At 39.7% G+C, this 26,462-nt stretch overlaps 1 protein-coding gene across 1 annotated transcript in view; it reads left to right on the forward strand.

The window, feature by feature from the left end:
- The first annotated feature begins 3,727 nt into the window (after nt 1-3,727).
- Nucleotides 3,728-26,462, forward strand: part of NDC1 (NDC1 transmembrane nucleoporin) — a 44,831-nt gene continuing 22,096 nt past the window's right edge. Inside the window, exons 1-11 of the mRNA XM_026498050.4 lie at nt 3,728-4,034; nt 5,368-5,488; nt 7,945-8,046; nt 10,252-10,426; nt 11,965-12,103; nt 16,018-16,126; nt 18,802-18,853; nt 21,194-21,329; nt 22,127-22,219; nt 23,755-23,836; nt 25,945-26,100. Of these exons, the coding sequence (XP_026353835.2) occupies nt 3,978-4,034; nt 5,368-5,488; nt 7,945-8,046; nt 10,252-10,426; nt 11,965-12,103; nt 16,018-16,126; nt 18,802-18,853; nt 21,194-21,329; nt 22,127-22,219; nt 23,755-23,836; nt 25,945-26,100 (1,222 nt within the window). The 5' untranslated portion in view covers nt 3,728-3,977. The remainder of the gene's footprint in view (nt 4,035-5,367; nt 5,489-7,944; nt 8,047-10,251; nt 10,427-11,964; nt 12,104-16,017; nt 16,127-18,801; nt 18,854-21,193; nt 21,330-22,126; nt 22,220-23,754; nt 23,837-25,944; nt 26,101-26,462) is intronic.

The following is a 26,462-nucleotide window of genomic DNA, read 5'->3' on the forward strand; positions in this document are numbered from 1 at the left end:
TTTGGCCCCACCTTACCATCACCCCAGCCTTGTTCTTAGGCAAATCTACATTTCTAGCCCCGTCGCCCTCTTTTGAAGACTTCCTAATGGAGTTAAGGGGTGAGGGCCCTAGCCATGGCCTCTCGCAGGTGCCTTTGCTGAGACCAACATACTGCGGGTCCTTGAAGATGTCTTTTCTACTCTGACCCAGTATTCAGTACTCTTCCAACCATAGCCCCACCCCTTCCTCCTCATAGCCTCCTGAGCTATAAAATGGCAGGAGATTTTTGTTAAGGGATCCTTTGGCAGTAAGACTGTGCCCACATCTGCACCAACCCACCTGACCCTTGCCTGGCACTGTGCCGTGGAGAAAAATGGAACATTAGGGGAGCCAGTGCTTTCTCCTATTTGGTATCTTGCTTATAACATCACAGTAAATGATTAAAGACTTGACTAACTTTTCAGGTTCACTACTCAGACACCTGACAGCTCAGCTCTCTCCAGCTCAGTTCCGCTTTTGACAGGCAGGAAGAAGGGAAAGAGCAAAAGGGGTCTACCAGTTGAATTGACCTGGCTTTAAATGAGCTTTCTCCCAAACCCCAGCTGATGTCTTATGCTTCTGTCTTATTGGTCAGAACTGTATCACATGGTCACCCCTAGCTGCAAGGGAGGCTGGGAATTGCTCTTTAGCTGGGCACACTGCCACCCTAATGAAACCAGAATGGGTTTTAGATAGATAACTACATCTTGGAACCCCTGCTTTTAGAAAAGTTGACGGTGGTTTTTTTTCCATTGTCAGTTTTATTTCACTGGTTGGCATATAAAGATTTAAGTGGCGCCTGGGTGGCTCAGTCATTTAAGCATCTGATTCTTGATCTCAGCTCAGGTCTTGATCTTTCGGTCTTGAGTTCAAGCCCCTCACGGGCTCCACACTGGGCAGGGAGCCTACTTTAAAAAAAAAAAGAAAAAAAATAATCTAAGAGAAAAGAATTCTGGGAAGATGGCAGTGGCATTTTTGAATCTCCCCAAATTCCTCTATAAAAATAGAGCATCTGGGATAGCAAAACCAAAAACCCGTGGACAATATCTACAACAAACTTGGGTGACAAGATATCACCACGAACCCCAAAATTCAAGCAGGTGGAAACCACTAGCCACTCAAAGACTTGCATGGTATCAGCATTTTTATGGAAAGAAGCAAAGGAAGCAGCTGGGTGTCTGAGAAGTCTAAAAATAAGAGAACCCCAAAATAGCCAAGAGGTACTTCCTAGAAAGTACAGTGGACCAATAGGAGAAAAGCAGCTGGATTTGGGGGCAGTTTTGTACAGCCCAGTTTGCAGCTGATGAATGCAAGGGGTCCGAAGTAAGGTTTGAAGAAGTTGGACTCTCAAAACCAGCCAGAGCATCTTTCCAGGACACCAGAGTAGAAACTGCAGGGGGTAGAATAAAGGTAGAGTAGGCCAGGGATATTTGGGGCAAAGAAAAGGGAAGTCAGATGAAAGTGGGGGAAGGGCACAGAGCCAGGAGATCTCAGAAAGTTTGAAGCCATATTTTTGAACACTTCATAAAAACAGAAAAAGAAGCTGTGGAGTCTTGAATTTAGCAAAGCTGTCCGAACTCCCCCCTCCTTCCTAAATGTGCAGGAAAACTAATTTCATATAAAAACGAGCAGCAGAAAGGATTGCAATCAAACCTCATAATGAAGTTATTATAAGAAAAATGAAAACATGGAGCAGAATAATATCCCTAATGTTATGAAAACATTCTGGAAAGGCATGCCCACAAAACCAGATGAAAACTATAACTCAATTTATCAAAATAAGCTGAAGTAAATGAAAGAAATAATACAGGTTCCTGGCCGACAGTGATGGTGGAGTTCTAACGGCAGTGCTGGCGCTCCCCTCCAGCAGCTCCACGTCATGTGTGTGCTTGTGGGCTCTAATGTAGCGGGAGTTGCACCTTCATGATATTTGGATAACTCACTTCTCCCTTTTCTACTACTTCTTCCTATGCTCTTTCAGCCCTTTGAATACTTTTGTTATCAATTCCCTGCATTCAATCCCTCTTTGATTTAGATAACAAAGTTTGTTGCCCCGAATAGACACTTTTTCATGCAGTTACTTCCACTCATTCTTCTGTTCATTTATTGAACGTCTATTGACTACCTCCTAATGTTATATAGCATTTTGGAAACAATGATAAACAAGATAGTCAAAGTCTCGGCCCATGCGAAGCTTATGTGCTAGTTAGAATTTAGACAATAAATAAGCAGTTACACACTATGATTTCAGATTGTGAAAAATAAATGTGGCGTAAACAATAAATAATTCTCTCGCGTGTGTCAATGAAGTCAGGAGGTAAGGGCAGGTAGGTTTTTGGTATGGTTGCTCTAAGTAATCACGTTTACTCTGAGCTCAGTACTTGATTTTGCCTGGAGTGTGACACATCCAAATTCTATGCAGCTGGATGCCGAAAGGGATTAAGAAGAGGCAAAGTACATGGCTAGCTCTCTTTTAAGGGGAGTTTCGAGGAAGCTACCATGCAATAGTTTGATTATAGTTTATTGGCCTGAACTCATCAGTCACCTGGCTCCACCTAGCGGCAAGGAGACTAGGAAATGTAGCCACATGCCCAGTTAAAAATTGGGGATTCTATTTCTAAGTAGGGGAGAATAGATATGCTGGGGTAGACAGTTAGTAGTCTAAACAAGGTACTAAAGTGACTAAACAAAGTAAACTGACTGCAGGTAACCTGGGGTGTGTTTAAGGACACTCGTTTAGAACGATTCTTGATCATCTTTCTCCACCACCAGGTAGAACGTTTCTTCTTGGTAGTGACTTGATCAACCTTTGTGTTCCCAGTTTGTTCTGCAGGGCTTCAGACATGATTGATATTAACATGTTTTTGGAAATGAATATGATCTTTAAGCAACTCAGGAAACCATTATAGCAAACATTACAGAGCGCTACGTGTGATCTCAATTTCTCTCACTAGACTGAGTTTCTCCAGAATCACCGAACCTCTGTCTTTCTAGAGTACTGACTGTTGACTGTGGTATGTAATTGGCTATTAAAAGGTGTTAGCAGTATGCCTCCAGGGATCTAATTGAGGGCTAATGCAATCAGAGAAGACTTCATTAAGTGGGACTTGGGTCGGTAAAAATCTTTTTCCTTACTGGCAGGAAATTAATGATAATCAGTATTTGTATAGCATTTATCATATCTTCGCAACATCACTGGATGCCATCTTTGTTTTTATCCTTATTTTCTAGAGGAAGAAATGGAGGCTCAGAGAGGGTCAAGACATTCCATTTAGCAAGTGGCAGAGCTCGAACTAGGAACCAGTTCTTAGGAAACCAAATTCACCTTTATAGAGATTTTTTTTCCATTTCGTTAAAATCAGTGAGTACCTTTGTGGAAAGAGCCACAACATTCTTTGATTTCACTTTCAGGCAGTCGATAAAGAAAACTGGGAGAAATAAGGGCCAATCATTTTGCCAGATCTAACTGTAAAGTTCTGATCAATGGACACTGTTAACGCTGATCGGCTTTCTAAAAAACTACGATTCCCAGCATACCACAAGGTACCCCTGGGAAGACTTCCACTCCCAGCATGCTGTACTTCGGAACTCTGAATCCCAGAATGCAACGCTCTCTCGCTCCCAGAGCTCCGTCGAGACTACAGTTCCCAGCATGCAGCGCCGGCCCCAGTCTCTGGCGCCCCGCTGGACCCTGCTTCGGAGAGACCTTTTGGACTCCAGGGGGCGGGCCCTGAAATCCCAGCGCGCTTTGGGGCTTGTGTCCGCGGGGCAGTTCTGGCGTGTTGGGCCTGTCCGGACGAAGCCTCGAAGGGATTGGTTGGGGCCTGGCCTGGGCTTCCCTCAGGCAGCGTTTGAGGCAGCCCTCACAGGGTCCTCCGGGGGCCTTTCTCCCTTTGAACTGCGGTGGCGGGCGGGCGCGCTGTCTACTGCACCCCTCAGAGCCGGGGCCGCCATCACCATGGCCACGGCTGCGAGTCGGCCCTGCGCCGGCGGGTCGCGGGACATCTTGTGGCGCGTGAGTGCTGCGCGCACTGTGGCGCGCGCTCGGCCCGCTGCTGGAGTTGGGCCTGGCGGGCGGGCGCGCGCGTGCGCGCCGGGCGGGGGAGGGGCCGGCTCCTGTGTAGCGTGGGAGCGCGTGGGGGGGGGGGTGACCAGAGGCACTGATTACAGAGATGGGGGGGGGGTGTACCAAGTGGAATCGGGTTGCGGGGTAGGCGGGGCGGGCTAGGGAAAGCTGGTTACTAGTGTGTGCGAGCGGCACGTCCTGAGTGCGAACTTGTCATGGGGTGGGAGAGGAGTCCTGAGTGGAAGCTGGTTAGAATGACAGGGATGACCTGCATGGGAACTGGGGCAGGGATGGGAGAGAGTTTTATGCAAGGGTGGTGTACCTGGTACGTGCAAAATAGCATGTTGATTACTTGGGGTAAAAAGTGGGAAAGAATGTCTAGAATTGGAAAGAATGTGATGTAGCCTTAGCAGAGGCTGTGTCCCAAGCCAAAAACTTGGAGTCCTTAAGTCTTTCCTGTTCTTTACCACCTATATTATCAATTACTGATGTCCTATAGGTGTACTTCAGAAAATATGACTGCAGGTTTTTTTTCCTCCTTTTTTCCTTTCCCATTGCCACTGCCTTCCTTCAGACACTGACTGTAAACTTTGGCTTTGGACGGTTGTGGTAGACTGCCCCCTAATTGTCTCTTGTGTGGGTCTTGTCCCCTCTGATCCATCTCCATCATAGGCACCTTACAAACCCAAAAGTACTTTACCTTCCAAAATGTAAATCCGATTAAAGTAAAGCACTTTCATGCTTCAGACCCCTCAGTATCTCTTCTTTACTCACGTAATCAGCAGTGTATCTTGTGTTTCTTAAGTGGTAGACACTGGTGATTCACACATGAATACAATGCAGTAATTGCCCAATAACTGCCATAGCTAATAATTGTAAACACAATTACGGTATACAGATGATCCCTATAAAATGTATACAGCTTTTAGATATTGACATATCAATCAATTAACCCTAAAGAGACAAGTATAAGTTGCTGTAAAATACAGTTGTAAAACTAAATCAGACAATTCCTCTCCTCCCTCAAAGTGTGATATTTAATGTAGCATCTGACTCTGGACTAAATGCAAGCATCGGTTCACTGATATTACAAGATTCGGGAGTTGTATGCAATGTTTATTAATAGGGGTAACCATTGGGGTTTATATGTAGCTGCATGGGCTATGATCTGGGTATAAATACTAGTGATTAACATCCCATATGAAAAGATAGGATTTGCATAACTGAAATAACTGAAGTAGTTTGACTTCATGATTGAGGGATTTTGTTTGTTTAATTATAGGTTTTGGGCTGGCGGATAGTTGCAAGTATTGTCTGGTCAGTGCTGCTTCTACCCATCTGTACCACAGTATTTATAATCTTCAGCAGCATTGATTTATTTCATCCTATTCAGTGGCTGTCTGGTGAGTATTACTCAGTTTGGGGAAATCAAATTTACAGGACCGCTTCTCAACATAAAAGTTGTATTATTTCAAATAATTTGTTTTTAATCACTGCCTGTATTGATCGACATGGTAAAACATTCCCCTCGAGGTAATCTTAAGGCATTCCCTTTATAAATCACCTTTTCACTACATAATTATACAATTAATAAACCTGTCAGAGACCTGTATTATCACATGAGCAAGAAGATTATTAGAAGACCACATAAATGAAAACTTACCCTAATTTTTGTTTGTCTTTTTGACTGCTTTTTTGACATTTTTTTTTAAGGACCAGAACTGTTTCCTTTATATATTTAAAAATTTGGAATAGAAAATACGACATTTATCTTTTTAAAAAACCTGTCTAAAATTAAGACTACTTCATTTCTGTATTGTGGCTAATAAGAAAAAGATGAGAAGAGAGAAAAGGAGTAAGTAGTTAAAGACTAAGAAACATAGACGTAAACACAAGGACTGATAAGGAGGAAAAGCTTGGAGCAGACTAAATGTTTCTCAAAACCCATGGACATAAAAATGAAATTACAAAATTTATTAAACTATGATCATGTTAATGAATAATAACCTCTAATTATTGCCATGCACCGTGTGCCACGTCCCATACTAAGCATCTTAGTATATTGTTATCCTTCCTACAACCCTATATAATAAAGAGGTATTATCCCTGCTTTATAAATAAGGAGGCTGAGAGTCAGGTTGTAGAAGTCTGTGCAGAGACACATAGTCAGCGAGTAACTGAACCAGGATTTGAACACTGGTCTCTGACTTCAAAGCCTGTGTTTTTCCACTATGCCACACTGGAATTAGAGAGAAGTGTGGCCAGACTAGGTTTTGAACTCTTTAAAGTCTTGCCTAAGGCTAAGAAGCACGAGTATCCTTGAAGTTCTTTTTATTTTCCTCTCCACAACAACATATTTCTTTTGCTTTGGGGAGTGGAAAGTGTGTTGTTGATTTAATTTTCAGGAAAAAAGTGCTAATTTTCAAGGAGTTAGCAGCTTTACCTTGTGGCCTTTGAAGATATTGCTGCTAAAGAATTATAGTCGTGTTAAGCTTCTTGTTGAGACGTCTCAGTCACTTCTTGCATGGGCCCTACGGGGCAGATAACATTAAGCCGTAAGCCAGCACTCGGATGGCAGGGATTTCTGTAACCACCTTCGCTGAGTCTAGATCACTCATTGACCTTGGCTGTCTGATCACAAGCTTGGAATATTCAGTACTGAAATCTAGAACCATTACCAATTGTTCAGATTTTGTACTTAAGAAAAAACTTTTTGCCATTTCATGGGCCAGGGTTTTTTAATCCTAATAATACTTTCTCTCCAGGTGGGATTTGATTTATGCCATTTTTCTCATCAAATGTTACTCATCTCCTTCAACTTTTTTTCACGAAGTCTTTTTAGAGAAATCACACTCTTCCCTTACTTACTTCCACTCACATGAATCAGTTCTTTCATTCTCTTAGATCAGTGTAATGTTGGGGTTTAATTGTGAATCCGTAATAAATGTTCTTTATTAATTTTGGTCAATAATTTATACTCTTAAAAATTATTGATTTCTTTCTTAGCTTTAGTCTGTTCAGCAAATGTATTTCCGTGCTGTTTTTATTTCTTCTATTTATGTTTTTAGGCATAGCATATATATCTATTTTAAACTTGGCCAGATTTTTTTTTTTTTTTAATTTTATTTATTTATTTGACAGAGAGAGACAGCAAGAGAGGGAACACAAGCTAGGGGAGTGGGAGAGGGAGAAGCAGGCTTCCCGCCGAGCAGGGAGCCCAATGTGGGGCTTGATCCCAGGACCCTGGGATCATGACCTGAGCCGAAGGCAGACGCTTAACAGCTGAGCCACCCAGGCGCCCCTTGGCCAGATTTTTGAAATGGAATATTGCTCATTGAACTACTCTAAAATGTGAATATATTAGTGTTTTATGAGGATACCATGTTTTTTTGTTTTTTTTAATTAAGCATTTAAGTGATTTATGGATTAGGCTGTTTCCAGAAATGTTACTTATTTAGCTATAGGAGCTAATTGCATTTAAGAAGAGATCTGAAAAATATTATTTATGTTGTAAAAAGAAGACTTGTTGGTATATTACTAAATGTGGTACTTCTCTGTTTCACATGAGGAAAGACATTTGCATATGGTAGTATTTTGTCTGATGTTAACATCTGGGTCATCTAAAAGAAATTCTAGTATAATTTTAAAGGACCCAGAGTTTGGTCCAAATAACTCACATGGTAGTTCTTGAGTTGATGTCCTGTAGGACCTGTCAGCAGTGTATGAGTAAATTCTTGAAGAAAAAATAGCTTTTCAAATGAAAGTTACCGTTGTGGTTTAAGCCCTTTTTCTATTGCAATGTACTGATCATGACTACATGACTGAATGAACTTACTAATTCATCTCTCTTGTGTTTTAGATTCTTTCAATGATCTGTATAGTTCCTATGTAATCTTTTACCTCCTGCTGCTGTCAGTGGTAGTAGTAATAATAAGTATTTTTAATGTGGAGTTCTATGCAGGTGAGTTTTCAAATGTTAATCATCTTAAAAATATGTGAATTTATATTCTTAATGGCAGGCTCAGTGCATTCTGTATGTGGGTGTGTATAACAGGCTTGTTTTGTGTCAGTTTGAAATGTGTATACAGAATCATCTGCTTTGAAAGTTTTAACTAAAAATTTATTTGAAGGTTAGTTTCCCTCTGTTTGAAAAATATTTAGAGCTCTTAGGACAAATATTGCATGATTTCACTTATATAGGAGGTTTCTAGAGTCGTCAAATTCATAAAGACAGAAATTAGAATGGTGGTTGCCACGGGCTGGGGGAGGACGGAATGGGGAGCTGTTGTTTGGTGGGTGCAGAGTTGCAGTTGAGGTAGTGGGAAAGTGTGAGGTGCATGGTGGTGATGGTTGCACAGCGTGTGCAAGTGTGCGTGTACTTATGCCACAGAACTATATGCTTAAAAATGGTTAAAATGGAAAAAAAAATGGTTAACATGGCAAACTTTACTTATGTGTGTTTTACCACAATAAAAAGATTGAGACCTTTTAATAGTTCACAGCTGCCGTCAAGGCTGTGACTCAGCAGATGTATTATAAAAATAACTCCTTTATAGGGTAGGAGATCAGGACCAGATGATTTCTAAGGTCCTTTTCAAATATAAAAGTCTATAATTCTATAGTTTAAAAAAAACCAACTGTATGTTTTGCCTTGGGAGAATCACCTGCTAGATTCCGGAGCTTTTTCTTTTTCTCAGTTTCTCTTTTTGCTTTTTGTTTTTTTCGATTCTTGTGTCTGTCCTTACAGCACAGTAAGAAGCTGCTTCTGACACTTTGTTTTTGACTGTAACATCATGCCTCGTTTTAGCTCTTCAGGAGCCGCTTCTTTGAGCTGGTATAAAATTTCCAGTCCTCTGGATGTTATAACACGTACCCTTTTCCTTTGCTTTCCTAATTCCTCACGCCTAGCTGCTGGATCTCTTTCTGTTCAAGCCATATACAGATCTCCTCGGCTTATAGCACGTGTTCTTTTGCATGGTCCCACGTACCTCGGTCATCTTGTTGTAGATGCCACACTAGGGCTCTCCATCCTGTCATTCTTTAAGTCTGATTAGTCACTTTGGCTCATTCCTTGGCAACCCTTCTATGTGCTGTGCATTGTGTGGGGATAAGAGACGAGTGTTATGGTCCCAGTTATCCCGAGAGTTTATGGGTAGAGAGACAGACTGTAAACATCAAACATATTCAATTACAATACACTGGATAGTATGGGAATATATAGGAGCACCATTTACCCAGCATGGGAAGCTTTCTGGAGGAGGTGATGCTTAAAGGATAAATTGTATTAAATCGAAGAAGATGATCCAGGGAAAAGGTGTAGCATATAAAAAGACTTAGAGGCATGAGAAGCTTTGGTACGTTCGGAGCATTATAAGTTAGTTGCACGCTCAGTAGTTCTCATGGGCATTTCTTGGGGGCAGGGAGAGGTGATAGCAGCCTCTTTCTCAAAGTGTAAAGTACCTAAGCCCTCTCCCTTCGCATGAATTTTCCATCTCTCTACAATCTCTTTACTTGGAATATATTCAAAGAAGAATGTGTTTATGGATAGGTCAAGAAACCCTCTACTAGCTGTTTTCAAAGGTCAATATCCCTCCCGCCCACACTCACGTACCCCAGCACCCTTCCAGAAAACTTATTTTGATTATCAGAGAGGTATTAGAAATTCCTATATAAACATTTATTTTGGTACTCAGAGTGTTGTCATTATTTACGTAGTTTGTGGTTTATTTTTCACAATTGGACCATATATTGACCAGTTCAAATGCTGAAGTAAAAATAACTTGTCAGAGGACAAACACTATCTTATAAAAATTATGATTTCTTCTTTTCTGGCACCTAAGAGAATGGCAGGGTAGACACTATGTGAACTATTGGGAAATTTTAATTAAAAAGAACTGAAAAATGTCAATCATGCTGTCCTTAAGTTTCATCTCTCGGAATCTTTGGTTTTCGTTTTTTGTGTGCATCTTTTTGCATTCAATCTTTTGAAAATCTCTTAACTTCAAATTTTTAACTTAGAATTTTTCTGTACTTTACATTGATTCTGTTCCTTCCTTCCCTTTGGAATATTCATGCAAGTATGAGAGGGAGTAATAGTTCAGGTCCTCTGACTACATTTGCTGCAGAGTCTAAAGCCTAAAGCTGTGGTAATGTGCTTTGTTCACAGTTGTGCCTTCCATTCCCTGCTCCAGACTGGCACTGATAGGGAAGATCATTCACCCGCAGCAGCTCATGCACTCGTTTGTCCATGCTGCAATGGGAATGCTGGTGGCTTGGTGTGCTGCGGTGATAACCAAGGGTCAATACAGTTTTCTTGTGGTTCCCTGCACTGGTACTGAGAGGTAATATTAAGTATATTTTTTCTGTGGAACCTTGTTTAGTTACTAAGCCAAAGGTGGCCTGCATAGGTAAATAGTTTATGGGCATTCTTTGCTTTCTAGACTTTTATGGAAGGTGCTTATATACATAACATCAAATGTTTTTGATATTTATGTTGAATTCAACAGTTTTTTTTCAACTGTTGTCTGGGCAAGGTGCTATGCTAACTGCTGTTGGATTTATGAGAGTGATTCATGCATAGACTAGAAGGGCCTTGAGAGTTAAGAACAGGAGGGGAATTAAGCCATGGACACAAACGGATGTGATAGGAGAGAAATAGGAATTTATGTGACATGGGATGTAATAAGAAAGTGAGATGTGCGGGTAAAACCTGTGGCAGTTCAGGAAGCAGGAAAGATCCCTGGCTGCTAGGAGGAGGTGGCATTTAGGTTGGAGTTTAAGGAAGGATTGTATGGGAAGAATGAAGAAAAAAACTTTAAAATGATTACAACCACTTTCTTTAGTAGAGTACTTTTATAATTTTGAAACTGATACAGTTCTTTTTTGCAGGGGGAGGGAGAGAGGGCATGCGGGGGCAGGGGGGCAGAGGGAGAAGGAGAGAGAGAATCTTAGAGAATCTTAAGCAGAATCTTAGAGATAATTAAGCAGGCTTCACGCCTGGCATGGAGCCCAATGGGACCTGAGCCAGAATCAAGAGTTGGTCGCTTAACTGACTGAGCCACCCAGGTGCCCCATAAACTGATACAGTTCTTGAACACATGACATTGATAAAAATTTCAGGTTGATATTCTGACTTTAAAAATCAAAAAAGATTACAGTAGTAATCTTTACCGTAATCTTAAATTCCCTATTTTCTTTTCTTTTTTTTTTTAGATTTTATTTATTTGAGAGAGAGAATGCACATACCCGAGCATGAGTGGGGGAATGGGGGCAGAAGGAGAGGGAGAAGGAGACTCCCCGCTGAGCAGGGAGCCCGTCGTTGTGGGGCTCCATCCCAGGAACCTGGGATTATGACCTGAGCCAAAGGCAGATGTTTAACTGACTGAGCCACCCAGGCGCCCCCCTACTACTGAATATTTAACTTCCTTTTGTTCCCCCCCCCCCGCCCACTTACTATTACATAAGCAGTTTTTTTTCTGAATGTGATCAGTTTTCTTTAATGGAAAGGGTTCCCATGAGGGATTGCCCAATTACAAGAGACAACACAGAATCTCAAAATGATGGCATCTCTAGCGGTCCGTAACATTCAATTCTAGTTCGTCTCAGTCCAGATGCAGCGTACCCCCCTGTAACTATCACAGGGGACGTTCTTATCCTTCTCAGATTTCCAGAGGAAGGGCTAAAGAGTTAACCTTTAGAGAGATCAAATTCTCATGCATCAGGGAAAGGGTTTTGTTAATCTTTTGCCCATGCTGAACCTGACACGAACCATTTTGTTAGAATTTGGAGCATTTCTTAAGTGATTAAGTCAAAGTTTGAGCCTAAAACAGTGAAATGTGTCCCTGACTGTTGATTTACTAACCTAACTTTTTCTCTCCAGTTTAAATAGCCCTGCTGCACAGACCTGCTTAAATGAGTATCACCTTTTTTTTCTCCTGGCTGGAGCATTTATGGGCTACAGCTATAGTCTCCTGTATTTTATTAACAACATGAACTATCTGCCATTTCCCATCATACAGGTAAGATAGCGTTTGGGCGTTTCACCTTATGTCAGAATTCGGCAGAGTTAAAATTGCCTTGATGTCTGTTCATATAACTGGCCTGATCTGATTCAATCAAGATTTGATCAGTAAAACTTAGGACGAAGATCATCAAAATGCCATTTGGGGAGGAGAGATTTGTTTTCATGAGACTTTAGCACACGTGTGAGAGCTATCCCTGCCCTTCCCGCTGCCACTCTGAGAATGCTGCTTTGCCCCACTCTTTCCCGCCCTGCTAGGCAGGGGCAGTCGCTGTGACCTAGCAGGGCGGGGGGAAGATGATGACGACATTCCCGCAGCGTACCTCTGTGCAGCTGCCAGCTTCTTTTTGAAACTAAGAACTCATGTGCAAGTAAGTATAGAATGTCAGTTATGGTCCCAAATCTCTTCTAGAACAAGGCATGACGTGTATAAATAAAACAATTTTGACTGGTTTGAGTGGGACAGTTCAAACTATCTTTCAGTTGGGTTTTAAAAAATCTAATCTGGTAGAAGGCTTCTGTGCAGCGAGAACCACCTCCTAAGGCAGGAGAGAGGATCAGTTGAGATTTCTCCTGTGGCGTCAAGGTTCTCCCCAGGCTGTTCCGACTCTCACTGACTGTGTTCTTATTCACTTCATTCCTGTGCTGTGGCGGGCTGGGGACTGGGCCTTGGAGCAAAACTGTTAGAACCAGCCCTTTCCCGCGACGTGTAAACAAACATGTCACGAGAGTATGAGAGTGTGTACATGAGGCTTCTCCTGGTTTCACTGAAGTTCCTACGTGCCTGTTGCCTCCATGAGAACAGTCTGTTGAAAATCCACCTACCGCAAGGAGGTAGTGCTCACAGAAAAGGAGGCGGCCCTTACCTCCCTGCAGACCGTGAGTGTATGAAGAAAGCGTCCCAGTTAGATACTCTTCACATTTTGAGAAGGTGAATTAAAAGCAGAGTATCAGCTTTGCTGCTTTAAAATTTTACGAGGAGGAAAACCCCCAAAATTCTATGGAGAAATATCCACGCTAAATCATATTTGATCCGAATATAATTAAGAACATAGAGAAGAAAAGTGTTAGAGAAAAATGAGATACCCCAAAATACCTTTCTCCTCCTTGGACCTCAGTTGAACGTGACCATTTGTTTAACATCACAGATATGCAGGAGAGTAAATGTAGGAGCAGTCTAGTAATTGACAGTACTAATAAATTGTTCCTACCTTGTAATGTCACATTTGTAAAATTTGACTACTAAATTTTTTGGCAATTTCTTGTGATAAAATTTTAGATTTGTTCTTGTATCCCAGAACTTTCTCTTCTGATGGTAATATTTAGCTTTGACTTCAGGTTCAACTTTGGCAAAAAGTTAACTTCTAACATTTGGCCATTCGGTATTTGGCCAAAATATATTTTGGGGGCATCTCTTGTAACCATGAGTGTATAGTGGTATTTGGTCTGCCCATCTGGGTGCTCTCTCCAGGGGGTTGGTTGGATGGGGATGGTTGGAATAGGGGTGTTGTTGGGTGGGTGCAGTGGAGTAAGGGAGGTCAGGATTTTGGCAGGAGCAGTTGAAATGATGAATCTTTGTGCCCAGGTCATAGTTCCTCATCTGTCACGTTTGTAACTGCTTTGTTTGCCCATCTGGGTAGATTTGCCTCCTCAGAAGATTGAGGGGGAAGGAGGACACCATACCTTAGCTTTCTTTGATTAGCCCTGAGAGCCTGGTGTACATTGTATGACCTTCCCTTATGTACTTTAAGTTGCTAAGGAAAAGCAGGATTGCTTGTCAGGAAGTTGCAAGCTTGATGTGAGATCAGGCTTTTTTCTTTTGAACCTCCATAAGGTGATACGATGGCAATAGCCATTTACTTTTTTCCTTTAACTGGCTAAGCTGACCAGAGAACGTTAGACTTTAAAAAAATATTTTTTTTTTGCAAACAACAACCACCATTATTATTAGCATCATCATCATTATTTTTGGTGCTGCCTGTCAGCTTACTTCCTGAGTATAGTAACATTTTGATTAAAAAATATTCAAATACTATAGATAAAATGACAGTTCCCTTTGGCCATTCTGTGGCTAGTCTCAGCCTTTGCCTCAGAGATAATTTTATGTGACCAGTTTTGCGTATATTCTGCTAGACCCTTTTCTGTACATTTACATGTATAGTACCTATAACATCATATATCTTGTGGGGTGGAGCTTCCATAAATAGTTTTACATTGTCCCTATTATTGAGTAACTACTGTTTTCACGTAACTGTGAAAAATTATATCTTTTTAAAAATCTAATTCTAACCAGTTTACCGTCGGCCATTAGTTTTTCTTTAAACTAGCCTGTAGTTCTGAAACTAATTCCATTGTCTTTATCAAATTCTTAATGGTAGACTGGTAGGGAAAAGCAGAACATTAGCATGGAGTAGAGGACAAAGAAGTGGATGAACACCAAGACAGGGCTTGGCAAGTTCTAGGCCTACGAGACTGAAAGTATTAAATGAGATAAGATTTATAGAGCCTGGCACGTAGTAAATCCTCAGTAAAGGGTAGTTTCTGGCCAAGTCGCAGAAGAAACCCAATAAGGAATTGAAAAACACTTCGGCTGGGGAGTAGTAAGAGGGTATATTAGCTGTTCTCTGCATATCTACTGAAACGCCTACCTGCTTCGCTAGCCTTTTTGGACCCTTGTGAGTAATGGTTGAGGTGAGAGCTTCAGTAGGAATAGTATAGGAACTATACCCTTTTCATTGGGAGGTCGAGTAAGAAGGTGGTGGCATCCAGTGGCTGCGGGGAATCGTGCGATTCCATATCTCGGACTTTGAATATATCCAGATAAAACCGGGATACTTGAAGCTGTGTGGTTAGTGACCAAGTATTCATACGGGCTGCTTTTTGTAAGATATCGTAGGAGTTCACAGACGTGGTATGAAGATACAACTTTTACCTAGGTACTGTAATTATTTGCTCTTCTTTAGTTCTGAATTTCCTTCAAGAAGGATCAGTTGTAACAGAAGCACAAAAGAAGACCAGAATTTGGGAAATCCATCTTTGCTTCATTACATTTCCTTAGGTTCTTTCCAATAATTTAAAAATATTTTTTCCATTGACATTTTTGGGGAGGGGAGGGGGCGAGTAATCTTTATTTCACAAGAAGTGTAGTTTTATCAGGGAAAAAGCATTTCACATTTTTTCTTAATTGCTATTTCTCTCTTACATTGTTAGAATTGACGATACTACTCGTTAATGCGCTGCTTGTTTAGCTGGGTCAGCCTTCTTATTGCACAGAGAACTGGAGACGTGACTTGCTCAGTGCTGCAGAGGGAAGCACTAGAACTCAGGTCTCCTGACTCAGTCTAGTGTCGTCTTCTGCCTCCTATTTCTGGCAGATAGCATTGAAAAACAGTGTAGAGGCAGTGTGTACATTATATTTAAGATTGAAGTCTCTGAAACTGGCCTGCCTGGATTAAAATGTCAGATTTTCCTTTTGCTAGCTGGGAAGTTGGTTCAGTTGTGCCTCAGTTTTCTCATTAGTAAGATGAGGATAATAATGGAACCTTCTTTATAGGGTTGTGCTTAGAATAATACGTGGTACCTGCTAAGCGGCCAAAGAATGTTAGCTGCTATTGTTCTGATCATCGTGTTTTTTGTACTTACTCCATCTCCATAGTCCTTAGTGTAAGTGTAGATCAGTATTGTTAATTTTGTCATTTCTGTTCTCATTTCAATGAGATGTTGCGTAATGTAAATATTAAATATTTTATCATCAGAAATTACTGATTTTTTACCTCTGGAATAAACTTTGTCTTTTTATACAATGATTATGTTCTTTATATGTGGACTGTTTTAGTTACGTGCTTGCTTTAGAATGAAATAGAACCTCTACTTGGATGTGTCATTTTGTTCTGTTTTTCTTTTTTTTCATAGCAATACAAGTTCTTACGCTTCAGGAGATCTCTGCTCTTGTTAGTTAAGCATAGTTGTGTGGAATCATTGTTCCTGATTAGAAATTTCTGCATCGTCTATTATTTTCTTGGTAAGACTTTCTGCTTTTTGATACAGTGCATATGTTAGCTCATAGCTCAGAAAATGTCAGTTACAAAGTCATTCTTGATTGTATTTGTATGTTTCTTAATTGTAGGTATGCGATTAGTCCAACTTATTCACTGTTTAGATTGTCATAGAGTATTTAGTTAAGGGACAATGTTGTTAAAGAAAATTTGGTATGTACATTCAACCTTAAAAAAAGAAGGAAATCCCGTCATAAGCTACAACATGGATAAACTTTGAGAACATCATACTAAGTGAAATAAGCCGCTCACAAAAAGACAAATACTGCATGATTCTACTTATATGAGTTATTTGAGTAGCCAAACTCTTAGAAACAAAGTAGAATTGTGCTTGCCAGGGGCTGTGTGGGGAGGGGAAAGAGGGAGTTGTTGCTTGGTGGGTAGAGAGTTTCGGTTTGTAAGATGAAAAAGTTCAGGAGATCTGTTGCCCAAGGTGCATGTAGTGTATGTACATGAAATGGTTATGATGGTGTATTTGGTTATGTGGTTTTTACCACAATAAAAAAAATTTTTTTTAAAAAGAAGAAAATATTGTATATTACTTTATAAATAACATTCTCCTTTTTATAACTTTTTGTAACTTGATGCTAATATACTAGAAATATCCTGCTGCTGAGGGAACCTTATAGAATTTTTTAACATGAATTTTAAGTACAAAAATATTTGTACTTATTTAATATGAGCAGTTCAAGTTGAACAGAAAACATTTATTTAGTATGATGAGCAGTTCAAGTTGAATGGAAAACATTAATCTCAATAGCAACACATAATAACATAAACAAAATTCAACATCCTAAAATACTGTTTTCAGACTGTAGGTCAGACTATCTGCAAGTAGAGAGTTCCTATGAAAACTTTTGTAAGCCAAAATGGCACGAAGTGAAGAAGCAATTAGTTTTAATTTATATGGAAAGATTTTTGAGCATCCCCAAACCCCCAAAATAACCTCTCTCAGGCCTTTCTGATACCTTGGGGTACATCTTACTAACAGATGTACAAGACAAACGGAGATAAAGCACAGATGCTCACAGACACAGTTGAAAGCTGTGGAGGCTTAATGCTGAGATGCTGAGTGTATTTTCAGGGTTAGGAGCTTGGCTGCCCCCCTTTCACTGTTCAGGATGCCCTGCTTCTGTGCAGTAACAGCTCTGGCTTGGTGCAAAACAAGTGCTGAATGCTGTTTTTGCTTTTGCGCCTTATGCATAAATTTGGATTTCTTTCAGTTAGTGAAAACAGGTGCTAGCGTAGGCCTTTCATAAAAGTGAAGTAACATAACACAAACTTTGGGAAAGCAGGGATACCTATATAACTTTCTTTTTTTTTTTATTTTATATTTATTTTTTAAAAGATTTTATTTATTTATTGGACGAGAGAGACACAGCGAGAGAGGAAGCACCAGCAGGGGGAGTGAGAGAGGGAGAAGCAGGCTTCCCGCTGAGCAGGGAGCCCGATGCAGGACTCGATCCCAGGACCCTGGGATCATGACCTGAGCCGAAGGCAGACGCTTAACGACTGAGCCGCCCCGGCGCCCCGCTATATAACTTTCTGATCCTACTTTTTTCTATGGAATAATTTTACAGAATTGTTCTCGCTGGATATAGGCCATTCTGTTGTCTACTTCATTGACTTGTAGTTTATATAACCTGTTTTTCTACATAGCTATTATAATTGTCATTCTAATATTAACACTTTATTGTTTTTTTTATTAACCTACTTCTGTGAGCCTGGATGTTCCCCTACAGTTGTACATTTGGGCTGACATAGCAGCCATGTTGGCATTTCCATGGTCAGCTGTATCTTCTATAACCCCATGTATGTTCCATTCAGATTTTATTTCAAGTGTGACCACTTTTCATTTCTTTGTTGCAGTTTGATCTTTTTGGCCAGTTTCCTCTTTCAATTATTCATTTTTGTAAAGTGTTGTGTGGGCTTTTCAGGGAGACAAGGAGGCAGCACAATTACATGTTTTGTTGTCTGTGCCTGGACTGAGTAACAGAGGTCAGTGACCAATCACCAATAGACTTAGAAGGAAGGAATGTGATTAGTCACAAGTTGGGGAGCGTATCCATTATCTACGTACTGGTTTGTGTACTGAAAAGCTAGAAGTACTATATTCAGTTGCTCACAGTAAATATACCGTGGTAACTGAAATTTTAATTGTGTTGTTGGGGGACTGTTGTGATTTAACTAAACCACCACTGAAATATGACTGAAATATGTACTTAATTTGACCTGTGCAAAGCAAGGACTTCCTGTATTTAGAAATTATTCTCTTTTCCTGCTCATTCCTTTTTTTTTTTTTTTTTAAGATTTGTTTATTTATTTTAAAGTGGAGGTGGTTGGGGGAAGAGGGGGAGAGAGAAACTCAAGCAGACCCCCGCTGAGCAGGGAGCCCCATGCAGGGCTTGATCTCACAACCCTGGGCTGAGATCATAACCTGGGCTGAAATCAAGAGTCAGATGCTTAACTGATGGAGCCACCTAGGCACCCCTCCTGCCCATTCCTAATCAAATAATCTAGCATTCTGACTGAGGTCTTGGTGTCTACTTGGTCATCTCATCAACCTCATATTACAAAGCATGGTTAAGATTTGCTTTATTAACTTTTTATGTTCATAGCGTGGTATTTTTTTCTCTCTCAGGCCATATTCCTAAAGCTTGGATTAGCACTGCGATGGACCTTCAGATAGATGAGTAAGTAATGAAAAGTCTGATTTTTAATGCTGCTAGTTTTCATCCATTTGAGGTGTTTGCCACTTTCCAGATGTGTTGTTCAGATTTAGCCTTTAAATTTTTTAAAATTGTATTCATTTTGGAATATACCTAGTTCAGATAATTTAAAATTCCGATGCCATGTAATAGGGTATACAGTTAAAAAAAATCCTTTTGCTCCAGCCTCTAGTCACCCGGTTCCTCTCCCTGGAAGTCAGCAATGATAATTTTTTTTTTGTTAGATATAGCTTTTATATTATAGAAAAGTGGGCTTCTTGGGGCGCCTGGGTAGCTCAGTTGTTAAGCGTTTGCCTTCGGCTCGGGGCGTGATCCCAGAGTCCTGGGATCGCGCCCTGCATCGGGCTCCCTGCTCCTCTGGGAGCCTGCTTCTTCCTCTCCTGCTCCCCCTGCTTGTATTCCCTCTCTCTCTGGCTGTCTCTCTCTCTGTCAAATAAATAAATAAAATCTTAAAACAAAAAGAGAGAGAGAGAGAGAAAGAAAGAAAGAAAGAAAGAAAGAAAGAAAGAAAGAAAGAAAGAAAGAAAGAAAGAAAGAAAGAAAAGAAAGAAAGAAAGAAAGAAAGGGAAAGAAAGAAAGAAGAAAAAGAAGAAAAGAAAAGAAAAAAGAAAAAGAGGACTTTTTGTGTTGCTTGGACATACCTCTCTTTTGCTTTTCTCCCCAGTCAACATTCTGTGCTATGTTGCAGTAGGCAAGCACAGTGCTATGGTATTATTGTAATTTTGCCTCTAAGGACGACACAATTGAGCAGGGTCATGGGACCAGTTGAAGGTCATTAAGTGGCAATCAAGCATCAGCACTAGGGTGTATCGCTCTAGTTATTCCCAATGTACTTGCACATAGTTAAAGCTTTAATCTTGGTAAATAAATGTAGATTTCTCTATTAGTATTTGTTCTTTTAATTATTGGCTATTCTACTGTGAGATATTTTTGTGTGTCATAAATGGATTTAACTAATAATTACCATTTTTCGGGAGTGAGGATGTTGATATTTGTGGGTGCTTAAGATATTATGGTTTCTACATTGTGGATTTCAGTTTCTAACTTTTAAAAGTTCCTAGGTAAAATTTAGTTTTGTCTTCTGCTTAATTGCTAGATATGAAATTCAATACATGGGTCATTTATTATGTTGGCCCGAATTTTACGTCGGGTCAAATGGAAAAAGAAAAATAATAATGATATTTGATTGTAATTTAACATAGTACTTTTTTCTTTCTTTCACTTAAAATATATTTTGTTTGTATGACAGTGCCTAATATACTGTCCTTAATATATGGTGGGCCCTCAATAAATATTTTCTTAAAATCTGAAAATAACTTCATTCTCCTTAGGAAATGTTAAGCACTGTGCTGGACACTCCTAACAAGGTTCCAAATCTTAAATCTCATAATAGCCATAAGAGGTAGAGATTATGCCACCATTATATGGATGAGGAAATTGAGGTGGGTTAGGTCAAGTACTTAACATAATCAAAACACTGATAAACAACAGAGCCAGAGGTTCTAATCCTGTTTTTAAAATTGCTAGTTGTGTGATTATAGGACTATGATGACTTTGCCAGTTGATCTATTCAAGGTTTTGGTAAAATAGTGTTCACTTTATTTAGCTTTCTTTTTTTTTTTTAAGATTTTATTTATTTGAGAGAGACAGACAAAAAGAGAGTCTGTGCGTGGTATGGGGAGGGGCAGAGTAGGAGGGACAAGTGGACTCCCTGCTGAGCACAGAGCCCCATGGGGCTGATCCCAGGACCTCGAGATCATGACCTGAGCTGAAGTCAGACGTTCAACAGACTGAGCTACCCAGGCACCCTTCTTTTAGCTTTCTAAAACTTTCTTAAATTATTTTAAAAGTAAATATTGTGATTTTTCAGTAGTGCCATGTGCTCTTAACTATTGTGGAACTGTTTTTAGGGTGTACAGATAGAGCCGAAATCTGTCCCAGGAGAGGTCTAGTCTTGTTGAATGGTTATGTATCAAACTACAAAGCAACAATAGTAAAATTTTACCCAGCCTCTAAGGGTTGGTTTATAGGCTTGACTCATTCTTCCTCCATAGTAAATGACAGTGAAGATTTGGAACACAAACTGAGCACAGTTAGGTCTGTTCTTCCTTTAAGGCTCCTCTATGTAGTTCATAAGAAGGTATTAGGGAGAGAATTTTATGGACTGCAAAAGGAGAAGAGTCTATATCACCATTATTATTTAGAAATAAGATTTATTTGTTTTCCATTATGAGGCCCCAAGTCTGTTAAGTGCTTAAATTGTATTTTCCCCATAGGATTAAACAGTAATTTCTGCTTTCATAGGCAGTTTCACAGGCCTCTTGACACTGTGCGTGGCCTCTTGAATCTCTCGTTACTCTACCACGTCTGGCTATGTGGTGTCTTTCTCCTGATGACTTGGTATATCTCATGGATACTCTTCAAAATCTTTGCCACAGAGGTTAGTATTGAGTTTTTTGTTAATGCTTTTGTGTTTTGGAGTATGCAGATTTATTTATGGCTGAGCACGGAGTAGTATGTTCTTGTGCCCAGAGCCATTTTGAGTAAGTTGGGTTTCAGTCTCTTTTCTGAGAACGTCATTAGGGATGTATCGTTTGTAACCATAATTTACTATGTGTGTGTCTGTGTGTGTCTGTGTCTATAAGGAACAGTGTTAGTGTTCTTAATTTTTGGAAACTAAACTGAATGAACTGCTAGTAGAACTTACTCTGCTTTATCTGTAGTGTAATTCTCTTCTGAAGATTTCTGTTTCTCTATTGAGCACATATTAAATGCCTGAATTTTAAATTAGCTTTATGTGCTATTGATAGAACTATTAAAATATTTAATATAAGACAATAAAGTATTTGTTCTTTGAGAGAAAGTTTTAAATTTTGTATTGAAGTGATTTTAAACGAATGGGAATTACATTGTATTTTACATCCAAGTGTTTGTCTCAGAAAATGAGTGTGTTTCATTTTGCCGTCTCTGTAGGTTTGTATCCTTCAGCGGCTTCGGAGAATATTTGCTTCTGTTATTGGAAGCCAGGGATCTAATAAAATTGGGAGAGTAGCATTTTAGAAAGTAGTGTTTGGATATATTAAATTTTAATGCAACCTATTATTAAAACACTGAAGATATTAATTTAGTTGTATTGCCTCCTATTGTAATAAATTACAATTACTGTTAACTTTCTGAATGGAATAAAGTCAAGAAAATAATCATTTCAGGGTCTTTATATTTGATTATATTTGATAGGCTCATCTGTTCCCTGTTCAGCCACCATTTTCAGAAGAGTCAGATGAGTGCCTCCCGAAGGTTTTGAACAGCAGTCCTCCCCTCATCATAAAGGTACCTGATCTGTGCATTTTGTGTCTTTACTCAGTTATCTCTAACTTGTCTTATGGAATGGACTTAATATTTAGTGTATTTAGATATATTTTTTGAGGGTCTGGAATATTCTAGTGCCAGTACTGTGAAAAACCAACTACATGCTACATTGAATGCTGTTTACTTTTTCAATTTTCATTCCAAGTGACTAAAATACAAGGATATATTTGATATATTTCAGTGTATGTGTATAAGCTAAACTGTTTTGTACAAGCTAAACTATATTTAGGATAGATATAAAAATATTTCCAAGCATGAAATACCATGATATGCAACCGTGTGCATTGGCTTGTCACAAACTCCTCATAGTAGCAAAACAAAATACTGGTTTTTGTTTGTTTGTTTGTTTTTTTAATCCTTGAGTCAAGGTGTATTTTTACTCACGTAGTATTGTTGGCTGTTATGATCAATGGTAGTGCTTTGTAGCTCTACACGTACAGTGAACTCTCTCAAAGCAGAAACAATGATAATGATCCTAAAATCAGTTTTAATCAAAAAGTTTAAAGAAGCTGTAGTAAGTGTACAAATTAAACTAAGTGAGAATAACTTGTTTTGATTTAAATGGCATTTTGAAGATTTAAAGTACATCTGCAGTCTGTGTGATTCTGTTAAGGAATCATAGTGTTTAAAAAAGAATTTGAAGAAAATGGAACCGAGAGTTTGGAATGTACTCTAGGAAAGTTGTAAACCAATAAGATGAACCACTGAGGTTCTGATTACCTTTAAACATCAGTTATGACTAATTTATTAGGCAAACAAAAATGTCAGGTACTCGTTGGGTTATTTAACAAATCTGTATTCACTCGGTAGGTGTCAGTCACCGCTAGTTGCTTAAGGCATAATAATGAGTTAGATGTAGCACAGCCTCGTGGAAAAGGCAGATCCACAAAATAGTGAAAATTTACTGTGGTAAGTGCAGTGGGAACCACTTATTCTGCTTGGAACCCAAACAAGAAAGCTTCACAGAAGTGATGGTGTCTTGAATGATGAGGGAAGGGGTTTGCCAGGAAACAAAACGAAGATTTTCAGTAAAAAAGTACCACATATGTTGTGTGTCTGCTGTGTGCCAGGCACTGCCTTTGGATGTGGTAGCAACTAAGATGCTGTCCCTGCCTCACAGTTTAGTGGGTGGAAGCAGATGAAACAAGTAAACAGGCAATTACAATAAATTATGTTAAGTGCTACAGTTGAGAGCTGTGTGAGTATATGTTTGTGTGGGGGACGCCTGGGAAGTTCCAGGGGGAAGGGATGTTTTCAGTTTCCCACCATAGAAGTGGGGAAAGACACAGAGAGATCTACAGCGGGAGCCTCTAGTAGGTGGGGCAGCCTAGAGAGGGTAGAGGCAAGGAAGTTCTGGGAGTCTAGAAAGTATTTCCTTCATGAAAAATTTCCACTAATTTCCCCTTATATATATAATGCTGGGCCCAATTCATAAATAAGATTTTATATAGAAGTTAAGAAAATTAAATAATGTGTACTTTTTTTTCCCCTTTTAGTATTTGGCCTTGCAGGACCTGATGTTGCTTTCTCAGTATTCTCCTTCACGAAGACAAGAAGTTTTTAGCCTTAGCCAACCAGGTATTGTTAAAAGTAACAGATACAGGCATGTGTGTGCAGAAAATGTTCCAATTAAAATTTTTGGGGAGAGAGATGTGTTTAATACAATATCACACAGCTGTGAGTCCATTAAATGAAGTATTGATTTAAATCTTATGCAAGTTAAGTGTTTCCATTGCTGTGGTTAGAAGTTATATTTCCAGAAAAGTATTTTTAAACCCTTATATATTATCTTCTTCAGCGTCCTCATTCCCTTAACCTGAAGAAATTATGAGGTAGGTTGACAGTTTTAGAGCAGAAGAGTACAGTTTAAGAAGCCTCAAAGTTTTAATGCTACAGAGGGTCTTGAAAATCAGGTGGTCTAATCCCTAGATGGGGGATCTAAGTCTCAGAGAGATTAAGTGGCTTACATAAAGTTAATGTCAGAGATGAAATAAATTCTGTCATTTGACTCCCAAGTACAGAGTTCCCTCCTGCCATGCTACTTTGCCTCCCTTTAAAAAAAAGTAAAAGAGTACTAGATTTGATGGTGACCCAAGGATGGTCTTGGCAACTCCGAAACGCTTCTCCATTGTTACTTGTTACAAACTCGTTACAACTATGCCAGTGCTCTGCCTTGTTCCTGGACGGAAAGCATCTCAGCCCAGGCACCAGTGGAGAACAGGGAACCTAGGTAGCTTGTCATCTCTGTAATCGGCTTTTCATTATTTTGCTATACTTGCCAATTTCCCACATTATAAAAGAAACCTTCTATAGTTAAATGTTACATGGAAATGAAATTCAGTTACATAAAAGTATAAATGATTGGAACCACACTCTCCTTTTAGTAGCATGAAAATCCAGAGCTGATGCTGTGGAAAATTAACTAGCAAGTCTTTTCTATCAGACTTAGGTTCACCAAGGAATTCTCTATGCGTTAAGTATTTTCACCAGATACTCCAGTAAACTGTATCAGGGTGACATGTTCTCTGCCAGAGAACTTACATTCTAGGGCACATTATTAAAATTTAACTCAACCATCACATAGTTCCTTAGCGGTCCTGAGTTAATAGCAGTACAAAACATTCTCGGACCTGCTGATGGAATATTTTGTTTGCTTGCAGGTTAAGTTGTATTCCTCTTGAGCTGTAAATGGGGGCAGTGTTTAGGGAGGAATCTAAGTGAAGAGAGAAGGATTATTTGGCACCCAGGCTGGGGAAACCAGTTTTCAGTGGACTTCGCTATTCTCAACGTAGAAAGATTGATTGGTTGGTTGATTTTTACATGGCAGCTGTAGGCGATAAAGGTCTTAGAAAATGAAAAGATAATGATAAGTAAGGGTATTTTTACAAGATTGTGGATCACAGTAGTTTAAGTTAATAAAGAATGTAAATTCTCTACCTATGAAGTATGATCGTTATCAAATACTTTGTTATTCCTACAGGTAAAATAACAAATAGGAACTATTATAAATGAAAATGTAAGGAAGCATAGTGGGCCAGACACAGCAGTTTATAGGTCACTGGGGGTCATGGGTTGCATCTCATTAGACATGCTTGTATTCGTTGTCTTAGTCTTTCGTCTGTTCAGCAGTTCTAAGGAAGTGGCCCTGCTCTTTTTCACTCAACTCCTGCTCTGGTGTTTGGCTTTATTTTAGCAGCCAATGTAAGAGGTTTTTTATTTTGTTTTGTTCTGTTTTATGCTAAAATAGCAAGCTTTCGCTTGTAGACTTTTGGAAAATTATTTTGTCCAAGTATTTATTGAACTCCTGCAGTGTATTAGATGACAGGAATATAAATGGTGGCTTAGCCAAGGAAAGTGGGCCTTGATGCAAAGTGTCATGTAGCATTTCTTTTTTTTTTTTTAAGATTTTATTTATTTATGACAGAGAGAGTACACGCGCATGAGTGGTGGGATTTGGGGGGGGAGGCAGAGCTCAGAGAAGCAGACTCCCCGCTGAGCAGAGAGCCCGACGCAGGGCTCCATCCCAGGACCCCAAGATCATGACCCAAGCCGAAGGTAGATGCCTAACCGGCTGAGGCACCCAGGTGCCCCTGTCATGTAGCATTTCTTAGTGAGTTTTCTCCTCACTTTGAGAAGGTGACTGTAAGATTATGTACATTGTAAAAGCTGGTATTTGGACCTCCTAGGTGGACATCCCCACAACTGGACAGCCATTTCAAGGGAGTGTTTGAATCTTTTAAATGATATGACTCAGAAACTGGTTCTCTACCAAGAAGCTGCTGCTACGAATGGGAGAATGGTGTCCTCATACTCCATGGAACCCAAGAAATTGAATTCTCCAGGTAATTCCTATATTACTGCGAGAGGGCAAAGTATGTATGTTTTGTTTCCTAAGAAAGACGACAGTAGTTAATCTAAGGATATTTATACGTGAGTGTGAGGGATGTATTTTTAGGGAAAATTGATCTAGTACATGGGATATTGTACTGAACCGAGAAAAAGGCCTGGGTATCATTATAGATTGAAGAAATTAAGTCCGCTGTGCCGGTGGTGTTAGAGAGGCTAACAGATTGGCTCATCCAGTAGAAGGCTTCAGCTTCCTCAAGTGCAGAGCCAGGTGAAGCTTTACAGATCATACTGGGTGCTGTTCTCATTGCAGTATCCCAGAGACAGTTGCTGGACTGTCCCAGAGGAGAGCACCTGC

Source organism: Ursus arctos, unplaced genomic scaffold, assembly GCF_023065955.2.
Source record: "Ursus arctos isolate Adak ecotype North America unplaced genomic scaffold, UrsArc2.0 scaffold_12, whole genome shotgun sequence".
In the NCBI taxonomy this organism is placed as follows: domain Eukaryota; kingdom Metazoa; phylum Chordata; class Mammalia; order Carnivora; family Ursidae; genus Ursus; species Ursus arctos.